This window comes from Orcinus orca, chromosome 16 (genome assembly GCF_937001465.1).
Source record: "Orcinus orca chromosome 16, mOrcOrc1.1, whole genome shotgun sequence".
Lineage (NCBI taxonomy): Eukaryota > Metazoa > Chordata > Mammalia > Artiodactyla > Delphinidae > Orcinus > Orcinus orca.
The window spans coordinates 26935330-26955838 of record NC_064574.1 but is presented as its reverse complement, the minus strand read 5'-3'; the positions used below and the strand labels follow the sequence as shown (position 1 = coordinate 26955838).

General features: G+C 41.2%; 1 protein-coding gene across 1 annotated transcript in view; it reads left to right on the top strand.

Annotated features, from left to right (window-relative positions):
- The first annotated feature begins 86 nt into the window (after positions 1 to 86).
- ASXL1 (ASXL transcriptional regulator 1) overlaps positions 87 to 20509 on the top strand; it is a 68117-nt gene continuing 47694 nt past the window's right edge. The window contains exons 1-4 of the mRNA XM_004272710.4: positions 87 to 279; positions 6123 to 6205; positions 7175 to 7177; positions 8545 to 8653. Coding sequence (XP_004272758.2) covers positions 223 to 279; positions 6123 to 6205; positions 7175 to 7177; positions 8545 to 8653 — 252 coding nt within the window. The 5' untranslated portion in view covers positions 87 to 222. The remainder of the gene's footprint in view (positions 280 to 6122; positions 6206 to 7174; positions 7178 to 8544; positions 8654 to 20509) is intronic.

Genomic DNA, 20509 nt, shown 5'->3' with positions numbered 1-20509 from the left:
CGCCGCCCTCGCGCCGGGTCTAGCGCCAGCCGGTCCCCGCGCGCCCGCCCCCTCTCCCCGGCCGCACCCGAGTTCTCGCGCGCCGCCGCCGCCACGCGCCCCCCGCCGCCGCCGCCGCCGCCGCCGCCGCCGCCGCCGCCCCGCGCCGCCGCCGCCGCCCCAGCCCACCCCGCCCGGAGGTCCCGCGTGGAGCCGCCGCCGCCGCCGCCGGGGAGGAGGAGGATGAAGGACAAACAGAAGAGGAAGAAGGAGCGCACGTGGGCAGAGGCCGCGCGCCTGGTGAGGCGGGCCGCCGAGGGGGGCTCGATGGGGGGCGTGGGGGGGTTGGCTTGCCGAGCACCCCCCACTGGGAGGGGGGAGGGGCGAAGGCCAGCCCACTGTAGGAGGGGGCGGGCCACCCTTTCTACTGGAAAGGGACAATCCCCCAAGGCGTTGGGTGGGGAGAGGTCCCCCGCCGGGTCGGAGGTGGCGCCTTTTTCTGCACGTCCCCCCTCTAAATTCCTGCGGAGGGGTCGAGCTGGCTGGCCGGCTCCTCCCCCTCCGGGCGGCGGGGCCCCCGCCTCCCCTCCCCCACTATTTGGCAGCTTCTATGGGGTCTGGGGAAGCTTCGTTTATGCACTCGGGGGAGTTAGGTTTCCGGGAAGGGTCGGAAGCTCCTCCCTCGCTTCCTGGTGGGCAATGGGGTGGTGCGTTTGACTCCAGGGGTTGGAAAGAGCCCCCAGTTTCAAGGACGCGAGTGGCATTTTGAGCTTTCGCAATCTAAACCAGGTGTGTGGAGGGAAGCAAATGCTTACTCCCAGCTTGAACCCTGAGCCTTGGTTCTCAAACTTTAGTGTCCTGTGGGGACACCTGGGGAGGTTGTTAAGAATGCTCATCCTAGGGCCCTACTTAAGACCTACGGAGTCTGAGATTCTGGAGTAGAGCTTGAATATCTTCATTTTAACCAGCTTCTCGGGTTGGTTGTAAAGCAGGTGGCCCACGTACCACACTTCTGAGATTCTGCTGACCGGACTTCACAAGCTAGACTGGAAACAGGCACTCTGCAGAGAACTAACTACACTTTGCAAAGAATGTATGCGTGTGTTCTCTCTTCCTTAGTGTCCTGGTGCATGTATACATGAAGTGTTGGGCAAAGACCAAGTGTCTCTGAAGATAATGCTCACTGAGGACTTAGCAAAGGAGAGAGTAATTTGAGTATTTGAAGCTGCCTTGTAATGGGGGTTGTGAATTTTCTGTTCTCAAAGTGTCAGAGGACTTGCAAGTGAAATATCTTCCTTTTGGATTTGCACCCACAAAGCTAAGACACTTTGAGACATGTTCTTATAAAATCTTGCTGATGACAGTAGTAACAGGTTATGCTTGTCTCAGAGATGTCACTTCCTCATAACTGTCACAAAGCAGGGTTATAGTGCAGATAGTATACTAGTCTCTTGACACCCTGTAGTTTATATGTAATTGCTGTAATTCACTTTTAATGATGAATGAAGCTCAACCTTCTAATCTTTCATTTTATTGGGAAGTAGGGTTCCTGCCTCAAAGGTGTTGTGCAAAAAAAGACAAATATGTGTTGGAGGTTTTTACAAATCTTTGGTACACCTTTTTCGTTCTTGGAGCCTGTAAAACTCAGTTAGTTATTGACTTAAAAGAACTAACTCTGTTTGGTTTATAGGGGAAATTAAACTGGTGTACCTGATCCTCTTCCTCAGGCATTTGTTGCCCAAGAAACAGAAGTAGCAATTAGTTTGTATGCTGAAGTTTTGTGCTTCAGTTAATTTGTTTTGGTTTGGCATATGAAATTTGCAGATTTTGAAGTACCTAAATACTTTTTTCAGGTTCAGTCAGATTTGGAAGCTTTGTTCAGCTTTCAGGATCTCTTGGTAGTTTCAGGATTTCTCCATTGTTGCTTTACCTGAAGGAGAGTAGAGGAGAGCCAAAAGGACATGCTCTCTTTCTTCTGGAGGTTGAGTCTGTTTATTGAAATTCTCCTCTGAGTTTCTGTTCTGCAGGTGTTTATGACTCTGGGCACCAACAGGAAATTTGCTTGCCAGAGTTTTACTTGTTAGAGGTAGGTGAAAGTACCTTTAAATCCTGTGTTATTTATGTCTTGACAGAATTCTAAAGTCTGCTCGTCTCAAAGCTTTGTTGGCTCTTCCTAGTTGAAAGTCTCTAGGAATTTGGGGTCTACTCTTAAGCCTCTTTAGGCTCTTGAATTTACGGTGATCTGCACTCCAGTATCTAAGTTGCTATTTCTGTTTTATCATTGGCTCAACTCATGCTAGATTATCCCAGTAAGTTCTTTCTCTTCTTTTACTTCTATGGTTCTTCATTAAAAAATAGTAAGTCCTACTTGGAATTACTTCTGGTGCTCTTAAACACATGAAAGATGACTTGTGGGTATATGGTGTGTAGTTTTGCCTGTCTTTTATTGTTTTTTGTTTAGAATTTTCTGTCCCTTTGGATGGGACTAGTTGGTGAGCGAGGGGGAACTTTTAGAGTTCTCTCCTCATTTGGGGAAAAAAAAATTGTTGTAACAAACCAAGTGCTGGAGAGTTTGTGAGGCTTAACACTGGCTAGAGAAAACCTTGACTCCAGTGAGCTATAATGATAGGGCTGGAGATTAGATCTAATTACTCTTTGGACAGGTGAATTTGGAGTGCTTGCAGTGGCGATCAGATGCACTTGCTTGGGGGCAGTTTCATATTGCTCCCAACCTTGCTCACATTGGTGGCTAAAGTGATACCAGGAGCCCTTTTAAAACTATTTTGGTAGGAAAGAAGAGACTTCTGGAAAATTTCAGTAGTGTAGTAAGCCCCAGGAGGTTGATTTTTGCAGCTGTTAATTATGTTGTTGAGAAGTAGATATTCTTCTTTCAAACATTTTGTAGTCTTGTTTTTCCTAGATGTAGGAGGTAGACTTTAGGGGGTTGGGTGGGTGTAAATCCTCCTACTTGTTAGGAACAATTTGTTTGGGAGAAATAGCTGAGTGGATTTCCCTTTAGATTGCATGCCCTTAAATGGATTCTCCCTGGCTTTGAGAAACTCTTCATTGCATGCTTTATCTTTCACTTTGATTCATGACTGACCATTCTTACATCAAACATTTTTTTCCCTTTGAAGTTGGAGAAGAGATACTTTTTTTTTTAAGTATGCTTTAGAAAGACAGACTAGGGATAGAACACTGCTGAATTGTTCTTATACTGAAAGCCGGAGGCATGTACAGTTTTAATAAAAGTGAAAACTTTGTATCTTTTGATGTAACTTCCCTTTAGAGATTTTGTTTCCTCTCTCTTAGATTCTCAGGCTCTTCCTGACTGCTGTTTAAATAATTGGTAGCTAATTTTTCAGTCATGCTTCTTTAAAAAAAAAAAATTACCATACAAAAATTCACTAGCTTAGCTCACAATTAGTATCAAAGAAGTTATATCTGTGGCAGTGAACATTAGTAGCTTGTATTGTGGGTTTGTTCAAGTCAACACTGCTTAACTTGGCAGTTAGGTTCTTGGAATACAAAGATGGATAAGGTTTGCCCTTGGGGAACTTATGGTTTTTCTGGGGATGGAGAAGGTCCAGACAGGTGAATAGAATTTCATTACAGCCATGGTCAGTGCCATCATAGATGTATGAATGGTAATAGACATCCTGGTTCCTGCTTATTGTCTAAGCATAATTATGAATAGCTCCTCCTTTTACTCTCAAGTGTCCTTTGGAAGATAAATTAGCAGTGTTGTGCAACTATGGGGCAATGAAAAGAGACATTTGAACTGTCTGGCAGAGAGCAGAGAAGGCTTCCTGGAGGAAGGTGCTTTCCGAACTGAATCTTGAAGGGTGAGTAGGAGTTAGGCCTGTCACAGAGGACGTAAGCAGGAGCTGGTAACAAAAAATAGGAGTGTGTGTGTTTATTTGCAGGGTGGAGAGTGTGGGAACTGGGTAGAACTACACATAGTTATTGGAACATAAAGTTTGTGGAGAGACAGGCAGAGATCAAATTGTGAGGGCCTTGTACGCCAGGCCAGCACACACCTACTTGGTGCCAGGCACTGTAGGCACTCAGTACATTATCTCTAATCTGTACAACAACTCTGAGAGGAAGATCTCAGTATCCTTCCTTCACAAACGAAGGAACCTAGGCTTAGGGTGGGTAGGTAACTTGCCCAAGTTTAGAAGACCAGAATTTGAATTCCTTAGAACCAGGTCTGTCTGGTTCTAAAACCTGTGCTTTTCCAGTGGACTAGTGGTCTCTCTGGAAGCTTCAGCTTTCGCTGTGTATAATTAGGTTTCTGTTGAAGGACTTTAAATTGGGAAAGTGATTAGGGCAGGTTTATTTTGTTGGACTGACTGGGGCTATATAGCAGGGTAAGTTATGCAAAAACGGGGATTTGGTCTTTTTTTACTGGTGAATTTTTAGAATTGTCCCTAGCACAAAGTGAGTATTTCACGTATTTGTTGAATGAAGGATGGCAGTGGAATACGAATGAATTTGAGGAAAGCGGGGCTGGTTGCAGGGATATTAGCGGAAAGGCTATTGTGTCAGGTCAGGTCAGAAACTGGTGGTTGGGAACTGGGGGACAGGTGAGAGTGAAGGGTGATGCCTGGGTTTCTGAATTAGGTGATGAGACAGGCTGCCGACCAACGAGAGGAATGTTAGAAGGCGGGGTGGTGGTGGTGGTGGATGAATTAGAGTAGGTGAGCATGTGGGACGTCCAGTACAAAACTGAGTATTTGGAGTCTGAAGCTTGGGAAGCAGTCCGCAGTCCAGGCTAGAGGTAGAGATTTGGGAGTTATCAGAATTTTGGTAGTAGTTGAAACTGTGAGAGATGATAATGACACCCAAGGAGAATGTAAAAACTGAACAGAGAGAGGCTAAGAATGGGACCATGGTAGAGGTTTTATTTCAGCAGCTACTCCTCCAAAACTTGCCTTTCTTTAGTGCTCAGGGTTCATGTTCTTCCACAGAGAGAACCTTCACAGCAGTCCTGTGGGACTGTACATTTTACTTGTGACAGAGCAGTACAGTACTTCGTTGTTAGGGTTGTTAAATGACTGCAAGATGTTGGTGTGGTTTGGAGTAACCTCAGCAGCTGCACTGGTAGAGATGGTACAGAGATATTGACAGCCTCTCTTTTTTCCTCCCTGAGAAGAATAACATTTATAAAACAACTCAGCTTTTTCAAGTGAGAGAGCTCTGGTTGCTCACTATGACCTTACTGCCAGGACTTAGTTATAGATGTCGCTAACGTAAGTGGGATGTTCCATTTCTCATTGTTTGCTTGCACCAATCATATAGGATCACAGCATCATGTTGCCAAATGGCAAAATGTACTGTGACAGTTAACAGAATTGCACAACCCAGTGGCACAAAAGCCATCATTTAAAAAATGTGGGTACTGGGAATTCCCTGGTGGTCCAGTGGTTAGGACTCTGTGTTTTCACTGCCAAGGGCACAGATTCAGTCCCTGTTTGGGGAACTAAGATCCTGCAAGTGTGGCCCCCACCCCAAAAAAAAGATAAAAAAATATGGATACTAATCAAAGTACCTTGGGAAAGAAAATCTAAATGCATTTCTTTTTTTTTTTGCGGTACACGGGCCTCTCACTGTTGCAGCCTCTCCCGTTGCGGAGCACAGGCTCCGGATGCACAGGCTCAGCGGCCATGGCTCACGGGCCCAGCCGCTCCGCGGCATGTGGGATCTTCCTGGACCGGGGCACGAACCCGTGTCCCCTGCATTGGCAGGCGGACTCTCAGCCACTGCGCCACCAGGGAAGCCCCTAAATGCATTTCTGTCTTATAATTTATTGCATAGAAAACTATGTATTCTGTGGTTTAGCCGTATTAACAGCATCAAGTTAAGCGGTAATCAAGGTTGCTAAGGCCCCACATATCATAACATGTATGCTAAGAGGTTGTGTGTTTTCAGAATTGAGAATTAGAATATTTCATCTAATTGCAGTCACTTTCAGCAACTAGTTAGATATATGTGTAATTTGGTTTCAGAAGTAATTTTGTCTGTGGAAAGACTAAATTGTCAGCAGCGGTACCTCATAGCAGAATTGTAGCCCATGTTATATAGTGATGGATGTAAATGGAAGTTGCACACTGAAATCAGAACACTTATATTTTCTTCAGGTACTAGAAAACTACTCAGATGCTCCAATGACACCAAAACAGATTCTGCAGGTCATAGAGGCAGAAGGACTAAAGGAAATGAGGTTTGTATGGCTCTTGTTGCTTAATGTCAGGGTTTCACAGGACACGTGTCTTCCTGCACTCAGGCAGTGATATGAGAAAGTCTGCATGTGCATATATGTGTACATACATACGCACACACACACGTCTGGTGGTGGTGTGGAACTATCTCCCATGTTGTGTGTCCTCTGGGTGGAGGGTGGGAGTGGCTCAACATTCATTTGTTTTTATCAGAGGTTCAGTGGCTTTCCCTATCCTTGCTCTCCCATAATTTCGACATGGAGCTTGTTTTTTTGTGTAAGGAGTCAGCACATTTTCTCATGTACTCTGTTTTGCAAGTTTCAGTGATAGAGAAGGGACAGACTCTGATAGGCTCCATCGTGTCTAAAACTTCCCTTCTCTCTATACCATATCTTTGAAGTCCTTTGTTTTAGGATCAAAGAAGGGTGGTCTAATCACCATAAAACCCACTGGCTTTTTTTCCCCCTACTGATTCTAGGCATTCATGATATGAGCATACTAAATTTGGAGGTGACCTTGATTTTCTTATCCTGTGATATATTTTTCCTAGAGAAGCAACAGATTGGAAACACAGAAAGAATTGCAGGCACAAACAAAAATCAGTGCCTGTCCTGAATCCTTTCTCTCCTCACCCCAACCTTTTTTAAAATTAAAATGAAAGAGGAGAGCACAGCACAGTTCCTTCTCGGGATTCAGAACAGACAGCATATATTCTGCTGGTTAAGCTTTAGCTGCTTGAAATTGATCTTTTAGGATCGAAAGATCCTCACTTTCCAGTTGTCAGTTCAAACATTCTCTAGCTGACGTTTTGTGGGGAGGGAAGATCAGGATTGTCTAGATACATTCATTTAAATACTACCTATGCACTGTGTAGTGTTATAATTGTTTTTTTTTGTTTGTTTGTTTTGTTTTTATGTGCTATTTCCCATCATGCTGCTGTCTGCACTGCTGTTGGACCACTGTGCCTATAGAAGGTAAATTAGTCCCTTTGGGACAGATGGAGTTGAGAACCTAACTTGTTTCTGCTTCTAGCTCTTACAGGAATTATGAAGCAGTCATGGTGGCTCGTGATGAGTGAGCAGCTCTGTGATTTGTAGACAGAGGTATAGTGTGTAGGAGTCACACTGTTTCAAGAAAGACTCTGCCAGCATGCCTTTCCCCACTGTAGCAGAGACATTAGCACACCCACTTGATACTCCAGATTCTGCACAAGGTTTCTTTTAGAGATTGGTTCTTCGTGAAAATTTTTTTTTTTTTTTTAGCATCCAGTGTGTTCCAAAGCCGAATAAGTAATAGGGTTTTTTTAATGGCTTTTTTAGACTCAGAATTTATTTTTAACACTCTGCATAAATTAGGGCCTCTAATTCTGAAAAATGCTGAGAGGCTTTACTTGAGATATTTATATTTATTTAACATGCTGGGGAGAGGGAAGAGAAGGTGCACAGGTGAACCCTAGCACTAACATGCTAGCGCCAAACTCAGTTAATATTAATAATGGACATTTGTCTGTATTTTTGATAGCTTTTCTGTTTTAAGATTTAGTAAGTAGTCGCTAACTCACATGAGTTGTCATTGTTTTGCGACCTACTGTTGTAGCAGGGACCATGATATAACTTAATATGCTATCTCTTTTTGGTTTAATGTTTGAGCATTATTGGGTACTAAATCCATGTGACTTTCTATATTCAAATTTAAATGATTGCTCCTGGGTAGATATAAAATAAAACCCATCTTTCCCCCTTCCCAACTGACAAAAAGCAAATGAAATACTGTTCCTTTTGTGTGTTTATTAGAAAATGTTAACTGGAAAAAAAAAGTGTGCTTATTTTCTTGGGACAGCACCAGTGATCCTGTGGTTTTTGTGTTGAAAATGTTATGTGGCAGTTTCTGAGCATGATACGCAGGTTGGAATATAGATGCTAGGAAACTCGGTTTTGTTTTTAATTAACATTAAAATTTAATTTAAATATTTTGGGTAAATAAAAGTATTGGGTAATTTTTTTTTCAAAACTCCTGAGTGTACCTGAAAAATCATTGTGTAGTGTTTCTAAATTTCTTGAGAGTTTGGTTCATATTGTCAAAAGGCACTAAAGAATTGTCAGGTATGGAGTGGAGATATCAGATAGCATGTCTTATCCCAGAGCTCTCTGGGTGTGATTTATGTGAATTTCATTTGTTGCTCTTTTGCCACTTTCAAAGTAGAATTCTTGTCATGGGATGTTTTCTTTTATATTTCTTCCTCTTTTTCTTGATTTAAGAGTGAGTTAAAGGGTATTAGAGCTTTGAGTAAGTAGACATATTGATTTGTATGACCACCTTCCATCCTTGTATGTTTTTACAGTGGGACATCCCCTCTTGCATGTCTTAATGCCATGCTACATTCCAATTCAAGAGGAGGAGAGGGGTTATTTTATAAACTACCTGGCCGAATCAGCCTTTTTACACTCAAGGTAAGTAATATAAACTCTACTTTAGTGCAGTGGTTCTTCAGCTTTTAGTGTTCCTAAGAATCACTGGTAGGTCTGGAATGTGGCCCATGAATTTGCATTTCTAATAGGCAGGCAGGTGATGCTGATGCTGTTTTTCTGAAATGGCGCATTGAGGTGTTCTGGTGTGAACAGAGTATTAGGAATTATTTAGTCATATCGGCTATTGTGTCTGTATTCAGTTTTTCCTTGTTTATATCTGCAGATTGTATGCAATAGAGGGATAAGTATGTGTGGGGGTAATTGCAAATGTGCCTTAATTATAGTTTTGTTTGTAATATGTGAAGGATAAATTACTGGACAGCCAAGTAAGACCTAGTCTATGGAAAATAACTGAAATGTGAAAATACTTGTGGAAATTCAAAAACTCAGCATTTACCAAGTGACACTAATTACAAAGCAAGAGAACTTAAATCAGGTTCAATTCGTAAGCTTAAATAGAGCTGAAATGAACAAGCTAATTATTTTTCTATGATTTGTGATATACATCATTTAAACCAGGGATTGGCAGATTTTTTTCTGTAAAGGACCAGAAAATAAATATTGTAGGTTTTGTGGGCCACACTGTCTCTATCGTAACTATTCAACTCTGCCATTGAAGCAGGAAAACAGCCACAGAGAATGCACAAACAAATGGGCATGGGTGTGATCCAATAAGACATTATTTATAAAAAGAAGCAGTGGGCTAGATTTGGCTTGGGAGTGTAGTTTGCTGACTCCTAATTTAGACATAGTTAACCTGTTGATGGTGAGAAACTGAAAATTTGATGCTGATCCTTATAATCTTCCAAAATGTCGTTATAAATTGCAGTAGTCCATAAACAGACTTTTCTCTTTTAGTTTTGTTTTTGATAGACTTGTTTTCTTTAATTAATTAAAAATTAAACACTCGAACAAATACCAACTATATAACCTGTGGTCATAAAACTTGATCTTTAAGTACACATCAGATGTATCTTATGTTCAGATATCTGTGCTGTTCTCTATGTTGTTTTTATTTGTAGTATTTCAGACTTTAAAAGGCAGCATAATGTAATGTCAGAAACTGAGCCTTGGAAGAGTCAGAGCCCTGAATTCAAAATTTAGCTTTGTCACCTGGGACAGATTTAACCCCTCTTTATGGTGGTGTATGCATCTCTGACAGTCAGTCCTTAATAAATGGTACCCTTTATGATATTCCTTTAGGTTCCTTATCCTTAATTGCTTGTTAATGGCATTTTTCTATTATATATTATTAAATATATTGTAATTATAGGTAATTATGTATAGTTATAGTTGTGTGTATTATATGTGTTACAAATGTGCCTGTTAGTGGAACATTTCTCTTTTAAGAGGGAGAAGAAATACCTATTTCTATGGATACCTTAAGGATAGGAATTGAGTTTCATTTGTCCTTGTAATTTGGCTCTGGGCAGAATTCTTGGCATAGTCCATGTTTAATAAATTTTTTTTAAAATAAATTTATTTACTTATTATTTTGGCTGCATTGGGTCTTCGTTGCTGCATGTGGGCTTTCTCTAGTTGCGGTGAGTGGGGCTACTCTTCGTTGCGGTACGGTGCGCGGGCTTCTCGTTGCAGTGGCTTCTCTTGTTGCGGAGCACGGGCTCTAGGCACATGGGCTTCAGTAGTTGTGGCACGTGGGCTCAGTAGTTGTGGCTTGTGGGTTCTAGAGCGCAGGCTCAGTTGTGGCACACAGGCTTAGTTGCTCCGCAGCATGTGGGATCTTCCTGGACCAGGGCTCGAACCCGTGTCTCCTGCATTGGCAGGCAGATTCTTAACCACTGCGCTACCAGGGAAGTCCCTGGTAGACTTTTAGCTTGGTTGATCATCCGTGCGTGCTATCCGTGCGTGTCTCTTTTAACATTTTGACCTGTTAGAAGGCGATATGTGCAAATGCAACAGAAAGTAAAATGCAGCAGGGAAAGTGAAGGTAGCCCATAAATTCTGCGATTTGTAACCTAAATGATAATTTATATTAATAATATTTGAAAAAATTGGATTATAATTTCCTTATAGCTTTACTGCTTGTTGTATTCAGTTAATATATTTGCCATGATGGCATTGATACATACAGGCACACCTTATTCTCCACCACTGCCCCCGCCCCTCCCAGGGCTCCTTGAGAGTCTCAAGTATCGATTAGTCTTATTAATTGCCTCATTATCACCACACTATCTTCCAGAAGTTGTGCAGGCATTTACTTTATTGTTATTTGGGAATGGATAAGAAAGGATACCAAAAATCTGAACCAGCTGATTACCATCCTATCCTCATCACCCGAGGACCCAGGTCTGCTGAATAAAGTACAAGGTGGTGCATTTTTTCCTTTCTTATCCTCATTTGAAGAAATTTCAAACCTACAGAAAAATTGGAGTACTACACTGAACACCCCACCTATCTTGCTTTCTTCCTAATTGTTACAAGTTTGCCACATTTGCTTTATCCCTCTCTACATATATATGCTTTTTTTCCCAGAACCATTTAAAAGTGTTCAACTAGTACTGGTACTTTACCCTTACATATCTTAGAATGTATGTCTTAGGAGCAAGGACATTGTCCTACATAACCACAATACCATTGTCATAGTCAAGAAACTTAATGATACAGTCGTATATAATATATAGTCCATATTCAGTTTTTTTCTAGTTCTAAAAATATTCTTTCTTTATTTTTGGCTGCGTTGGGTCTTCGTTGCTGCACGCAGGCTTTCTCTAGTTGTGGCGAGCGGGGGCTACTCTTCGTTGTGGTGCGCGGGCTTCTCATTTTGGTGGCTTCTCTTGTTGTGGCTCATGGGCTCTAGAGTGCAGGCTCAGTAGTTGTGGCTTGCAGGCTCTAGGCACGCAGGCTTCAGTAGTTGTGGCGCGTGGGCTTAGTTCTGCGGCGTGTGGGATCTTCCCGGACCAGGGCTCAAACCCTCGTCCCCTGCATTGGCAGGTGGGTTCTTAACCACTGCACCACCAGAGAAGTCCTGTGGCATTTTTTTGGTCTGTTTCTCATGTGTTAAGGAGAAGCATGTGCAGAATGGCTTGGTATTTTTCTCCCCACTGCCTGGAAATCTCTTCTAGTGGGCCATCAACGTCAGAAACCATGTGGTTTCACTACTTAGGAGTTTTTTCAGTTCTGAATACATTTGTGTGGACTTATCTATGGTTACCAAAGCTTTACTGATAAGCTGGAGTCTTTGGGGGCATGCCACAGGGTTCCTTCTCTGATAAAAGTTGTTCTGGGTAATGCGATGGTACATTTGACACTATATGTAGATGCTTGCATCAGGCCTTAGAATTAGTACTCAGGGATGTGTGGGAGAGGTGAAATCTATCCATGCTTTGAATTCTTGTTTTGAGTTGCTTTTCTTAAGCTTTTCCTGAAGTCAGCTGTCAGTGTCCATCATTGCCTGGTTAGAGGTGGGATTTATATTGTTTTTTACACTTGGAATTTCCCATCCTTGTAAAACCAGTGAGAGCTCCTTTGTAGTGTTCTACATTTTTATGACTGTCATGCTGAACTACTTTGCTTTTGTGACTAGGTGTTTGTGTCATTGGTGAGTTTAACCTGGGTTGTGAGTTGTCATTGCAGCACTCACTGTCAGTCATGACTGCAGTCATCTGAACATTGTTCAGTTTTATTGTGGAATGATGCTCAAGTCAAAGTGTCATGGCCATTTGCACTTTATTATACCTTATGTAGTGATAGAGGGCTCAGCCTTAGGGGGGGTCCTTTAATTCAACTAACAAGTCCAGTTGAATCTTTTTAGTATGTAGAATATATATTTTTAAAGTATTAAAAGATCTTCTTGGTAAAAAAATAAATGACTACACTTAAAGTATCCATCCATTAAAATTCACTGTTTGCAAATAAAAGAAAAGCAAATGGAGGACGAGAAGGAGGTAATTTTTGCAGTTTCACAATGTTATTTATAGATCTACAATTAAGTTTTTCATATACAACTCCACACTTGCAGTGATTCCAGAACTATTTATATTACCATTAAATACTGAGGAGACTTCCATACAGTCAAATCATAGAGTCTGTCATTTGCGAGGCAGGACCAGAATCCATTTTGATTTTTGATAGGTACGCGTCAAGCAAAGTGGGCTTCTAAAAATGCAAGTCATATCATCCACTGTCCTGCGTGGCCCTTGCCTACCTCTTTGATCTCTCCTGGCACCTTCTCCTTGGTCATTATACTTCAGCCACCCTGGCCTTCATTTACTCTGTTTCTCAAAGGCCCCAAACTTGTGTCCACCTCAGAGCCCTTGCACTTGCTAGCCCGTATGTCTGGAAAGCTCTGGGGTAACTTCTTGTCATTTGGTTGTTAGTCCAGAAGTACCTTCTCAGTGAGGCTTTCTCTAACGGTAGTTCCAGTTCCACAACATTATGAGGATTTTGGTTGTTGCACAGTCCTGCCTTGTTTGTTTGGTTACTGGGTTATCATTAGCCTCCCTCCACTTGAATGTCAGTGCAGGGACTTGGTTTTCACTGTATCTCCTGTGTCTGGCAAATAGTACATAATGTAATAAATATTGGCTGAATGGAAAGTAGAAGATAGCATCATCAATATCTTAAGCCAACTAGTTCTCCTTGTAGTCTACCTTTCTTTTATATGTTTTATTATAGAATATGCATATTCTGGGTTATTTTTTCTTCTCAGCAAGGCAACTTCTAAGAACCCTTTTTTTTTTTCTTGCTCTCTTTAGAGCAATTCTACGTTAATCTGTGAAAGAATCTGCTGACACTAGAAATAAATCTTGGGACTTCCCCAGCGGTCCAGTGGTGAAACGCCACGCTTCCAGTGCAGGGGGCGTGGGTTTGATCCCTAGTTGGGGAACTAAGATCCCACATGCCATGCGTGGTGTGGCAAAAAAGAAAAAAAAAGAAAGAAATCTTTCCCAGGCTGTGGCCATAATGTGGTTCTTCTAATTGCTGAAGGCAGAAACTGAGCCATTCGAAACAGTTTGAATGTTTTAGGTATCTTTTAGGTATCATGTTATTCTTTTTAGTTTTGAACTTTGGTCATCATCTTTGTTAGAAAAAAAGAATTTCTTTCATATAAAATGGTAGTGACGTTTTTAGATGATGTCTTTTATAGTCTGTGTTAGCTTTATCAAATATATGATCTTTTTAGTGCGTAGAATTCTAGAATTTTAGTGTGGAAGGGGCTCTCAAATCATCCGGTTCATTTGCATTTTGCAGGTAGAAAACTGAACTTCTAACAGATTAGGTTTACCCATGACCGTGTGTCCTTGCAACAAATGCATTTGGCCAAGTTGGGACTAGAACCCACGGCTCTACCTTTTGAGTTTGATTTCTTTTCATTATGCCAATTCAGAATAAAGAGTTTTTCTTCAGGTTTTAGGATCTTTGGTTACTTCATCTTTTTAAAGCGTCTTATGAGTGCCTTGATACTTCTCAGAATGTTAGTTTTATTCTCGTAATGAAAATTCTTATAATTGTTAAGCAAAAGTAGCTTTTCATGTCCTTAGATGTGTACTCTTCAGTTATGGGCGGTTGGTTTGAATTTCTGCCCTCTGCATTAATCATATTGGCATTTCTGATCGTGGTCATTCTTTTCTGTACCAGAGTGAGTGGTATATGGTGGTAGTAAGAGCACTGGAGTCAGCTTGAGGTCTGGGGTCCAGCATAGTGCCTCAGGTCCTATGGAAAATCTCCATTTATACTTCTTTGTCTCTAACACTGAGAAGTTGAAATAGATTGGTCATTTAAATACTTCAGGTGTAAAACCTTTCATATCATGAAATGGAGCTGCATGATGTAGATGACTGTGAAACTGCTCTGGTTGAAACAAGCATGAAGACCCCGCTTCTCCATCTGTCGTGGATTCTGCCATCCCTATCCCATTCTCCAAGCACCCAAGGCATCTTTCCCAGACCCAGGAGCTCTGTTGAAAACCTCCTAGAGTGAAAATTCAGTGAAGATCCTTCCTGTGCTCACATTTTAGCATCTAGACTATTTTGTGTGAAAAGTAAGTCGGCCCTGGATATTTTTCTTTCCTGTTCTTTTGTGATGCATTTGGTATTTACTGGAGGCTGACTGTTTTATTACAAACCCTTTCCCACTCTGTACTGCATAGGAGGCCTACTTAGTAGAGCAGTACCATTTACTCTGGTTAGTGGTAGCAGTAGTTTGGTCTTGATGGAGGCTTTGACCCGTCATTTGGTAAAAGTTTCCTTATTGGAGTAATTCTCAAGGGCCGCCTGGATCCACCTTTGAAAAATGGGGTATTCTGTTGTCTGACAGGATATTCAGCAAGCTCAGGGAGAAAAGAGAACTTCATTGTTAATGGAGCCCTGGTTAGACTCTGGTTTGCCTAAGAGGTGAGCAGCCTTTTGTCCTGCTACCTCCAGAAGTTCAAAGCCCTGTAAGAATGAAGTGGTAAATGATAAAGGTCAGGGGACAGAGGTTTGGAAAGCACTACCACTGGAATTATTTTTTATAGCTCAGAGGGGTGGGCAGGATGATAATTTCAAGGTTTCTAAAGCAGTATATATATATTTTAACAAAAAGGTTATAAACATTTTTTAAGTGTTATTTTAAAGCATCAGGGTTCTAGGAAAATGAGGAGCTTGTATGTACTTCAGGCTTCCTTGGGACTGTGTGAAAAAATGCTTAAACTTTTCTGTGGTCAGCCAGTATGAAAACTGCGTTTGATCTCTTCTCAATCCTTCATATCAGACTTTTGGGGAGGGTTGTTTGAGGAACTTGTTTAGTGTCAGAAAGTTGCTTCTTATTCTAGTTTACATAATCTGGTAGAAAAGATGAAACTGATGCTTAATCGAGTGCTAACTATATTCCAGACAGGCATCGTACTGCTCACGTTGGTCTCTTGAAACATAAATGTGTTTCCTACTCCTGTACTAATGGGGGAAACAGCCTGAGAGAGTTTAAGTAAATGGTATGAAGTCATGTTTTTGGTTATTTGAGAGGTTGGTATTTAACAGACGGAGGACAGGTCAGGATATTCTAAGTTTCTCCCAAATGAGTTGGCTCTCAAATATGTGAGATGCATACTCAAGGTTCTGAAAGAATGACTTCAAATTCTTTGTGCATCATGAGGCAGGAGAAGAACAGGGAGCCAAAAAAGATGTCTATTTTCTTCTGGAAGATGCTGTCTTCTTCGATTCAGTTGTACTAGATGGGCTTTGAAACGTGTGCTTTTCTAGTCAGGTAATCCTTTTGTTTTAGTTTTCTCTTTGGCTCTTTATGCCAGCTTTTCTTTGGTAAATTAACTCCTGACAATTCTTTTAAAACTCCTTATTTTTTTTTTTGTCTGCATTTCCACTGCCACCTTAGTCTAAGTTATCCTTGTACGCTAGCTACTGAAATAGCTCCTGCCTGGTCTACTTGCTTTCACTTTTGCCTCCTTAGAATCCAGTTTGCTCTTTTGTAATCCACAAAGCAGCCAGAGGGGTTTTTTAAAAAACAATTTGATCATGACACATCTCTATTTGATTCAAGTCTGTGGTTTCCTATGGTGTTTACCAAAAAATCCAAACCTTGCTCAGCCACACTGCCCTTCTTTCAGTTCTTTGAATTCCTTAAGCTCTTTCCAGTTTTAGGGTCTTCTATTTGGAACTCTCTTCTCTCCACTTCTGCCTGGCTCAACTTAATGAGTATCAACTTAAATCTCAGTCCCTTAGAGGAGCCTTCTCTCTAAATTGGGTTTTCCTGTTGTGCCCTGAACTTTACTTCTTTTCACTTACAACTTTATAATTATATAATTATTTGGATGATTGTTTGATGTCTCTCCTGACCAGGTCTTAGGGCAGAGAATCTGTATTATTTTGTTCTGGGCTATATCCTCAGCATCTCTCCTAGTAGGTGCTTAAAAATGTTTGTTAGATAAATGCAGTGGAAAAAGCATAGAAGGAGGTTGTTATGACTTGATTGGTAGCAGTTCTCTATGCCAAACAGTAGAATTGGTTCAGAATAGTAATTGTTAGTATTAAAACTGAAACATGTAGTACAGAATGTTTATCAGGATCTCTTTTTCAGGGAATGGAGTGTTTGAAAACCTCCAAAGTGTAAGCTTTGTTTTCTCAAAAGAAAGAAAAAGTAATGTCCGGTGTTGCCTTTGAAATCTAGTGCCGTATTGATTCCTGAGATTCTGTGTTTGCCTGCCTTCTTTTTTCTATTGCCTCTCCCTGAAAACTTTTAGGATCTTATTTCCATGATTACATGCTTTAGTGTGGGTCTTTTTGCACTCCGCATGTCTTACTTAAATGTCTGATGATTTTTGGTTGAGGGCTATTCTTGACTCTTAAATATTAGCGGGAACTTCAGTGTATTGTGGTTTTGTGGCTTCACTTGTCTCCTGCAGCAGTAGGTACTGGTTGTCACTTAGATGTATGGTACTGGAGTAGGGGTGCCCATCTCCTCCTAATGTAGACTTAGCAATTCCCACGTTCTCAATTCCATACCTCATCCTTGTCTGCCATGTACCTGGTTTAAGTTCTGAGCCTGTCTGGAATTTAGGGGATGAATCTGCTTGGGTCTTTTCAGTATCTCCTAGATTACTGTAATAGCTTCCTAACTGGTCTCCTTACTTTGCTCTTGCCACCCTCCTCAACACTGGAGCCAGGAAATTTTTTTAAAAGCTCATAGAGGGGCTTCCCTGGTGGCGCAGTGGTTGGGAGTCCGCCTGCCGATGCAGGGGACACGGGTTCGTGCCCCGGTCCGGGAAGATCCCACATGCCGCTGAGCGGCTGGGCCCGTGAGCCATGGCTGCTGAGCCTGTGCGTCCGGAGCCTGTGCTCCACAATGGGAGAGACCACAGCAGTGAGAGGCCCGCGTACCGCAAAAAAAAAAAAAAAAAAGTTCAGTCAGACTGTGTCATTCCTCCCACCCGGCTTCACTCAGGGTAAAGGCCAAAATCCTTAGAGTTGCTTGCAGTGCCCTTTCGCCATCTTCGTCCCACCCTCACTCCCATCTCTCTTCCTCTTACTCTCTCCCCTTGTTCACTCTGCTTGACAAACACAGTGGCTTCTTTGGTGATCCTTTAACATGCAATCGCTATTCGTCTCCAGGATTTTGCCTGTGCTGCTTCAGCTGTCTGCAGTGCTTTCCCCCAAACACCTTCTTGCCTCGCTCCCCCACCTCGTTCAAGTCTGTGCTCGAATTGCACCCTGATGCCTCCACACCGCATAGCTCTCCCAGTCCCCCTGTTCCCTGCCTTACGTTTTTTTTCTTGATATTTATCACTGTGTGATATACCATATTATATATGTTTTGCTTATTGTTATTGTATGTCTCCTTTGACTAGAACTAGTCCTCTAGGGGAGGAGTTTTTAATTTTAGTTAATGCCGTCTCTTCAGCCCCTAGGAAAAAGTAGGTACTCAGTATTTGTGTGAGTAAATGAATCATAGTTTATTTCTTTTAATTTGGTAATATAGTGAATTAGTTCAGTAGAATTTTTTCCAGTGCTCAAGCATCCTTGTATTCCTAGGATAAATGTCACTTTGACATGGTTTTCTTTTAAATAACACGTCATTGGATTTAGAGTATGAATAATTTATTTAGGATTCTTACACCTGTGTTCATAAGTGACCGATCTGATATTTTGATTTCAAACCTTGCCGTGTTTTGGTATTAAAACAAGCTGTGCTGTTTTCCCTCCATTGATTTTTGCAGTAGTCTCTTTAAGACAGAGATTATTTGGGTTTTTTTGGTAGAACATGCCTATGAAGGCTACTGGGTGTGATGTGTCTTACTTTGAGAATATGTTGTTTTTAACTTTTAAAAATTGTGAAATATATAAACTATACAAAAGAGAATATATGCAAATTTTGTTATTTTAGATAATAATAACTGAGAAATAAACTGCACACTGTATCCACCAGCCAGCTCAAGAACAGAACATCCTCTGCACTCTTTGAAACCTCAGCGCATATCCCTTTCTCTCCCTGTGGAAGATAACCACTGTTCTAATTTTCATATTAATCATTACCTTGCTTTTATTTCCAGGTTTGTCCACATGTGTATATATTGCTGAACATGCTTTAAAAATATCTTTATGTGAATGGAATCACGTTGTATGTATTTTTCTCTCACTTGCTGCTTTGTGCTTATCATTTCTGAGCTTGATGTGTGTTGGTGCATTTAATTGAAATACATCATATTTTCTGCTATATGCTGTCTTATGGTGTGAATATTCCGTGATTTCTTTGTCCATTCTGCTCTTGGTGTGCATTTGGGTTGTTTCTAGTTCTTGCTGTAACAAACACTGCTGCATTGAATACTCTTGTACGTCTCTTGGCGCATGTGTTCGGTAGCTTCTCTAGGGTGTGTACATTGCTAGGAATGGGACTGACCAGGAGGTTTTGCACCTAATCATCGTGAGTAGGTAGTACAGCTGTTTTTCGTATGTAATCGTATGAATTTGTAAAGTAATCGTATGAATTTACATTGCTTTCGTAGTACATGAGAATTCCTGCTGTTCCACAGCCTGAGTATTGTGGGTGTAAATTAGTATTTTTGTTCAGTTTTTAAAATACGGTATCATTTACCTACAGTAAAATTCACCCATTTTGATGTACTAGTGTACAGTGTACTAGTGTACAGCTCTATGAGTTTTTTTTAAAAATTCATTTTTTTTTTTTAGTTCACATTTGTGTTGACATTTTATTTGGCATTTTAACAGTGCTATTTAAAGGTATGCTATACGTGTCTTGAATGCAGTTGCTCCAGTAAATGCTTTTGCTAAAACATGCTTCTCCCTCCCCTAAAAATTCAGTTTTATATTTATATACAGTAAAATTCACCCTTTTCCGGTTATAGTCCTTTGAGTTTTTTGTTTTTTGTTTTTTTTTAGTCCTTTGAGTTTTGACAGACATACAGATGTGTAACTGCCACCATAATTAAGATATAGAACAGTTCCATCACCCCAGAAACTACCCCCTTGCTTTTTTGTAGTCAGTTCCTCTCCCGACCCCAGCTCCTGGCCAGCTATTGATTTGTTTTCTATCCTTGCAGTTATGCCTTTTCCACAATGTCATGTAAATTGATTTATACATTATGTAGCCTTTTGAGTCTGGCTTCCTTTGCTTAGTGTGAGGTGTCTGAGATTTAGCTATCTTGTAACGTACAGTATAGTTCCCCCTTACCCGAGGTTTCACTTTCTGCAGTTTCAGTAACTGGTGGCCAACTGCAGTCTGAAAATACTAACTGGAAAATTCCAGAAGTCAACAATTCATAAGTATTAAATTGCACACTGTACTGAGTAGTGTGGTGAAATCTTGAGCCATCCTGTGCTGTCCCGCCTGTGATCACCAACCATCGACCTCATCTCCTCCTGGCATCCAACCACTGATGTTGTCATGGCTCAGTGATCTAGGATTACCTGAAGCAGATGATCTTCCTCTTGAAGAAGGTCAATAGTGGCCTAACACTACGTCACAATGCCTACATCATTCACCTCACTTCATCTCATCATGTAGGCTTTTTTCATCTCATATCATCACAATAAGAAGGGTGAGTACAGTACAGTAAGATAATTTTGAGACAGAGACCACATCTACATAACTCTTACTATAGTTCTATTTTATTATTATTGTTGTTAATCTCTTACTGTGCCTAACTTATAAACTTTATCATTGGTGTGTATGTATAGGAAAAAACGTAGTATATATAGAGAGAGAGTTCGGTACTATCTCGGTTTCAGGCTTCCACTGGGGGTGTTGGAACATATTCCCCATGGATAAGGGGGGACTACTGTATATCAATAATTTGTTCCTTTTCAGTGCTGAATAATATCTCATTGTATGGATCTACCATGTTTTGCTTATCCATTCCTCAGCTGATGG